We start from the raw sequence: 7,373 nt of genomic DNA on the forward strand, positions 1-7,373 counted from the left end.
AATTGTCAAAAGTATAAAGAGCATGATAGTGAAGGACTGAAAGAGACTAAAAACATGTAACTAAATACAAAGTGTGGTTCTGACCTGAATTCTTTTGCTTTAAAACATTATTGGAGCAACTGGGAAACTTGGATGAAATCTAAGGATTAAATGGTGTTAATGTGTCATTGGTAATTTCCTGGCTTTCATGGTTGTACTGTGGTGATCTAGGAGAATAGTCCAGTTTACAGAAAATACATACTCAACTGTTTGTGTGATAGCCAACATGCTGGCAACTTTTTCTCAAACAGGATAAAAACAGGTTCTCTATACTACTTGCAATTTTCCTATTGGTTTAATGTTTCCAAATAAAAATTTAAAATGAACAGTAAATTAGGAGGATGGAAATGATGGGGAGACAGATAACATCTAGTTTGAAAACAGATGAAACTCTACAATTAAAGTGGTCCAAAAACAGATCTATGCTTAGAAAGGTAGGCAGGATACAATGGAGAATGCTTCACTGACTAGGAAGTTCGAGGAGATGATTCCTACGTACTTTCTGATGATTTTGTAATTCTTTCCTTCAACATACTTTTTGTTTTTTGTTTTTTTGAGACAGGGTCTTGTTCTGTCACCCTGGAGTGCAGTTGCAGCCTCAACCTCCCAGGCTCAAGTGATCCTCCCACCTCAGCCTCCCAAGTGGCTGGGACTACAGGCATGCATCACCACACCCAGCTAATTTTTAATTTTTAATTTTTTTTTTTGTAGAGATAGGGTCTCACTATGTTACCCAGGCTGGTCTCAAACTCTTGGGCACAAGCCATCCTCCAGCCTCAGCCTCCTAAAGTGTTGGGATTACAGGTGTAAGCCCCCAAGCCTGGCCCAAACGTTTATCAAAACATCTACTGTGTTTTCAGACAATGTGCAAGACACTGGGCTTATGAAAGTGAGACAGCCCCCACACTTGAAGCCCTTATAATCCAGTGGAGTATGATTTATCTGGAAGTTAGAAATTTTAAGACAGTCATCAGTATTACACACAGAAAGAAACATGTGATTCAAGAATGCTGTCTACAATACTCCAATTTTCATTTATGAATTTTCAATAGGCTACAATTATTCCACCATATTCTTGAAGAACATTTTCATCCTAACTTTTTTGTGCTTGTGGGTGGTGTTAATTGTGGCATATGCAAAAACTTTATCACTTTTCGATTATGAACAGATGTAAATGACTTACTTGATGTTTTATTTTAGAATAACAAGCATCTTCTAAAATAAGTCTCCACCCAAAAAGCTGGGGCTATCATTACGGAAGAGACTTAACACTCTGAAACTGAACCTTGACATGCTCTTCAACACCTCAAAAGTTATTCCACATCTCTGTACTCCAATTTCTTCATCTGTCACAAAGATATAATATTCTTGGAAGACTCTTTGGGGTGCTTACAAGAAAAACATCATTAGTGAAAAGTTCTGTTAAAAATGCAGATTGCTTTCACCTTTTGCCAGGGACTACCTATTACTGTGGACATTAAAACAAAGTGACCCATCTAAATGAGTGCAACACTTTGGCAAGTTTATGGTGGGTGAAACATGATTTGGTTTTCCAACTTCTCCCCACTTGGCTTCATTTCAATCTGCGGAGTATATCAAGTGAGAATGCTTCTGCGCCTTCATACTGCCCCACAGAGGGAGTGGCCACACTAAGCAAGCCTATATTCAATTACTTTCCCCACTTTATACCTTTCTTACACTTTTCCCATATGACACTTTCATAAGCATATTTAGCTTTCTTCCTACCATCTCCCTGTAATTCAAAACGCAATTTAGATTCCCATATGGTTGCCATCGAAGCTAACAGATGTCTAGCAAATTAAAACAAAAATTATGACTTATAAACTGCTGATGTATCATCATTCCAGAACATCTTGCAATTTATAGTGAATCATAAGATAAAGCTTCCTACTTGATGTCCCCCCTCCCCCACCGCCCCAAGGTTTCCTGAGTCTCCGTCCTCTCTGAATTAAGCCCTGTGGAAGCAAATTAGAGGCAAGATCCTGCCATCAACCCTGGATAAACTTGCACTTAAAGACACAAGGTAATATCTGAAAGCATATCTAAAGAGAAAGTTGGCCTCAAGTATCTGAGGCTTTTCTAATCCTTTGTAGCAAAGAAAACAGAAAAATGACTTGGTTCTCCCAAATCATTTCACCGCTTCCATTGAGTTCTTTCCTAACAAGTCACTATAAAATCTATTGAATCCATTTGCCTCATCTTCTTGGCAGATCTTAAGGGTATTATCATTACCTAGTAGTAATGATGCCAAAGTACTAGACTAAGGCATTCTAGAAGTTCTATAGCCCTGTATGGAACCAGTATAAAATCTGGAGACAACAACAGTAATGATATTCACCATTTGTTAAATATTGAGATATTATGCCGAATAAAACATTATCTCACTGAATCTTTAAAACTACAACACCATTAATGTTATCTTTCCTTTATAAACAAGAAAGTAAGGCTCAGTGCCTTAATACAGTAGACTATATTTTTCAAAGATGGCCACAACCTACATGACTTTCTGCAATGTGACCTTGACACTTCTCCATCAAAAGGTGGCTTCTAATTCTTCACCCTTTGAAATTCAGCAGTCTGCATGAGTGCTCTAACCAATGGAATAGATAAAAGTGGCACTGCCAGTTCTAAGTGGAACCTTAACTGGCTGGAAGCTTCTTTAAGACTTAGAGACAGGAAGAAGCCACGTGTAGGTAGGTGCTCCAGCGACAACTCTGGCTAAGCTCCCAGCAAGCATCAGCTTCCAGTCATATGAGTATACCATCTCAGGCATCCTGCCCAAAGGGCCTTCCGGTAAGTCCAACTCCAACTACATCTCACCACAACTGTATGAGACCCCAAGTGAGAACTGTCCAGATGAGCCTGGCCAAATCACAGAACTGTGAACTATAATAATAAACAACTGTGTTTTAAACAACTAAGCTTGGAGGTTATGTAGCAATAAATAACCAGAATATTGAGATCAATTTACTTGCCTGGGAACAGTTAAGTATCCAGAATCCAAAACAGTTAAAAGCCAGAATCCAAAAGGGCAAAACATCTATTAATGATGAGTGATGGGATGTGGGGTTCGGTACCCAAAAGAAATGACTTTAAAACAAAATCCTCTTTCTTCTCCCTCCCCCAAACCCAAAGCAGTCTCAGGGTTTTCTGAGAAATGTCCCAGTACGGCGACACCCTCAATAAAATCAATTCCCTTCTGTCTTGAATTGTTCCAATATATAACAGAGGAAACAAGTTTTCCCCCACCAGCCTGTGATAACTAATGAGAAAGGAATCTGTACAAGATGTTGACTTTGTTACTCAGAATGTCATTACAACTGTTATATAAAAGGATTCAGATTTTATACATGAAGCTGTAATTCTAATAATAAAAATATATTTAATGACTCACAGGACTACATTTGAGATTCACAGTGGGGAGAGAGAAGCACGGACACTATACCAGGAACTGAACAAGCCAAGAAGAAATTAGTGAAAGGTTTTTTGTTTTGCTTTGTTTTGTTTTTTTTGAGACGGAGTCTTGCTCTGTTGCCAGGCTGGAGTACAGTGGTGTGATCTTGCCTCACTGCAATCTCCACCTCCCGGGTTCAAGTGATTCCCCTGCCTCAGCCTCCCGAGTAGCTGGGACTACAGGCACCCGCCAACACACCTGGCTAGTTTTTTTGTATTTCAGTAGGGACAGAGTTTCACCATGTTGGCCAGGATGGTCTTGATTTCCTGAACTTGTGATCCGTCCACCTCAGCCTCCCAAAGTGCTGGGATCGCAGGCGTGAGCCACCGCGCCCAGCCTTGTTTTGTTTTTGTTTTTGTTTTTTGTTTGTTTGTTTTTTATGAAAGGATCTTTGAGGAAGAAATGAAAGTAATAAAACTAGTCTTCAGACAAGTCTCCCTAACAGAAAATGTCTATAATTTATCACGTGTCCTGGTATATACTACTTCTGTTATAAATTAGTGGCCAAACTCTTCTATTTTTCTTCTCCAGCATATTGGAACTCAAGAAACTCATTCTGTGTAAGAACTAGAAAGAACGTTATAACTCATCCACCTCCTTCAATTTAACGCTGAGAAACTGAGGCCCAGGCAGTTAACTGATGAAAAGCCAAACTGCTGATCAGGAAAAGAACCAAGCTCTCAGTGCTGGTGCCACCATATGTTCAATTTTATTTTACCAGAACTATACCTTTGAATGTCACCAGTGTATGTCAAATGTAGTCTAGCAGTTCAGTGTGAAAATGAAAATTAGGAAACCATGCTGTTGGCAATCTCTTCTTCATAATTGTATGGGAGTAGCACCGAGTCTGCTGTTTTTGGCAATCACAGACAGGTTGGTGACTCTGTAGAGAGCAGAGGTGTGTAACTTTTCAGAAGCAAGCTGCCAAGCTACTGACCCCTGCTTTTCAGTCACTAACATCTTAGTCTGAATTACTTTAACTAAAACCATATGGTTGCCTTTCTGTTGATCATCACTAGAGACCATGGTACAATAAAGCAGGAAATTTAAAGATGGGGTAATTTTGAGGCAGAGAGCAGGATAGGAAAGGTATGAGGGAGTATCTGAGAGGAAGGCTTTGGGCACAGAGAGGAGAGGAAGGGAAGGCAAGAGGCAGGGTAAGTGAAGGGCCCTCATAACGAAGGCACTCACTTAACAATTCTGCCTGGGGCAGCTAGTTTAGTCCCATAGCCTAGGTCTCCTTTCAGGCTTCCCATACTCACCCACCCACCTATGAAGACCTTCACAATCAGAAAACATGCGGCTCTATTCTGGACCTCTCCAAGCAAGCACTCTGCAATTCTTTGAAGCTCTCTACAATTCCAGGGGTTTTGCTGCAACCTAATCCATAGAAAGGGCTAAATTTGTCTCTGTGCACTCCACAAAATTACAGCAAACTGTCAGGGAAACAGACCCAAATCCTTTTATTTCCTTACCACCCCCTGCTAGGAAACGGCAGAGAAAGTCCCTGGGTGCTTTTTGTTGCTGGGTAGCTAAAATGTGCAACTTTTAGAAATGTTCAAGTAGAAACAAGAGGCCTGAACTCACTACCCCAAAAAGAACCAGTCCCAGTTCGGTAGTCCGTGCCTCTCCAAGTCACAAAGTTTCAAGTTCCAATCAAATCAGAATATCTTACTCAAAACCGTGGCTACCCACCACTTTTAAACATTTTCACAAATGGAGAAGGGGCAAAGAAAGAAAACAATTTCTTCTTCCTGTATTTGTAGCAGTGTTTAATTGCAGGGAGGTGGGTGACTGCTCCCGGGAATCATGCACAACACTGGCAAAAAACTGCCTGTGGAATGATCGGATATGACATCCATTCATGTGTCCCCTCATTATCTTTATTAGTCCTGAAGACAGATGACATGCTGACACGGAAAGTGGTCTCCAATCCCTTGCATTTCCCCTCACAAAACATACATGACCAATGCAAGGTATTGTAATAGAAAACCGAAAATAAAATAACCTGGTAAGAGTGCGGTACAAAAAAAGAATATGAAGAGCCGTATTGACAACTATTCTCACAGATGTATATACGTACAGCAAACAGCCCAAATTAAAGGAGAATCCAAATAAATACATTCCGTGTTCAGACTGCTGTGGATAATTATTGATCCTGCAGTTGCAGCATTGTTTACCTCACACTGAACAGCAACTTAGAGAACCCCCTACCCAGACAGCCACCATCTTTACTTTCTATGGAAATGCGGGTGCCCACTGAGGAAGAGGATGAGATGGGATGAGAAGGGGAAGAAAAATAACATGGTCTTTGAACCAACGTTTTCCCCTTGTCCTGGAGAACTCTTTGTCTGGCTGCTGAACACGTTTGCCAGATCAAGGAAAAGAATCAAAACAAACAAACAAACAAACAAACAAAAAGAGTAGGCGTCCCAGCCTAATTACAATAGGTTCCCAACACATTGCAGTCCCAAGCAGAGCATCATTTGAATCTTGTGTTAAAGCATTTGCTCTCTCGGTTCCCCAATAAAACATGCCTCGCACACCTTCTCCCTTGCATTTCTACAAAGGTTCCCCCAAAACGGCCCGCTCTGTGTCACTCCTTTAAAAATGAGGACGTGGGACACGAACACACTGAAATATATGTTGACGGTGACTTATTATCCTGACGATGATATATACATACAAATAAATCCCTCTACCCCGCACCCCCACTGACCAGTCCATTACGCACAGGGAGCGCTTTCCAGCTGAAGAGGAGAGGGTGCAGGAAACGTTATTTACGTGCACATTACAGAACCATATACCACGGCATCTGCATCCTACACAAAGCCCGAGATGGTGCAAGAAGATACACGCTGAGCATGGCACAGACCAGCCGCGGCAACACGGAGCCAAGCCCTCGTCCAATCAGATCGTTGTTAGAAGGTGGACCTCAGGGTCGGCCGTGCCCGATTAGCCTTCCCTATTATGACACCACGCTCTGCCCAACATCCATATCCCACCGAGAGCAAATCCAATTCGTGTGGTTGCTTATTTCTCAAACTGCCGAACCCTTTCTTTTATCTGCATCCCTGCTATTCGTTCCTCAAAAAGCCACCAGAAGGCCTCGGTGCCCCCTTTCCGCCTCGATTTCTCTTTTTACCTCTTCCCATTCCTCGAAAGGATTAAATGTTTATCTCTCCAACGCGCAAGCTGGAAAGGCGGAAGGCGAATGCCTCTATGCTGCTCCGGCAAGCGCCCGCGGGGCTGCGAAAAGTAAAGGCAACGAACAACGTGGGGGAAATCGTCGCGAATCGATCGGCCACAATAGTTGGAATCCCAGGAGCGCTCCAACTTACCCAAAATATGACATTGAAGCCAAATATGAAGTATTTGATGCAACAACTGACTTCAGGACCCTTGTAGTGCTTCCCGGACATCCTCTGGGTTCATGAAGACACTTGCCCCGGCAGCCCGAGTTTGGAGCTCCGAAGCACCGTTGCTCGGAGCAGCCCGGCGGGGAGCAGGAGCTCAGGGACACCGCACGGGGCCGCGGCGCTGGCGGCCTGGGCTCAGCCGCGCGGGGACCGACCGGCGGAGAGCGGCTCCCGCACCTCCAGCCCCTCGCGCGCCGAGGCCGCCGGAGCCGGGGTGGCCGCGAGAAAGCAGGGAAGCCGCGCGCTGCAAGCCCAACCCTCGCCGACGCTAGCCCCGAACACAAAGCGAGCGCCCGCGTCCGTGCGCCAGGCGGTCTGTCCGTCGGTTCGTCCCCGGGCTTCGGGCAAAGGCGGCCGCGGCAGATGCTGGTGGAGACGCCGCTCGCTTGCTCGCCCGCCCGTTCGCGCGCGCCCTCCCACCCCTCGCTCCGCCCGCCTCT

The 7,373-nt window shown here is 43.7% G+C and overlaps 1 protein-coding gene across 3 annotated transcripts in view; it reads right to left on the bottom strand.

Moving 5' to 3' along the window:
- Window positions 1–7,373, bottom strand: part of TSPAN5 (tetraspanin 5) — a 180,670-nt gene extending 173,297 nt beyond the window's left edge. The window contains exon 1 of one of the 3 annotated variants that reach the window (XM_001165628.8): window positions 6,856–7,373. In XM_001165628.8, the coding sequence (XP_001165628.2) occupies window positions 6,856–6,936 (81 nt within the window). In that variant the 5' untranslated portion in view covers window positions 6,937–7,373. The remainder of the gene's footprint in view (window positions 1–6,855) is intronic. The other 2 variants (XM_009448055.5, XM_009448054.5) reach the window with 2 other exon arrangements.

This window comes from Pan troglodytes, chromosome 3, assembly GCF_028858775.2.
Source record: "Pan troglodytes isolate AG18354 chromosome 3, NHGRI_mPanTro3-v2.0_pri, whole genome shotgun sequence".
NCBI classification, from domain to species: domain Eukaryota; kingdom Metazoa; phylum Chordata; class Mammalia; order Primates; family Hominidae; genus Pan; species Pan troglodytes.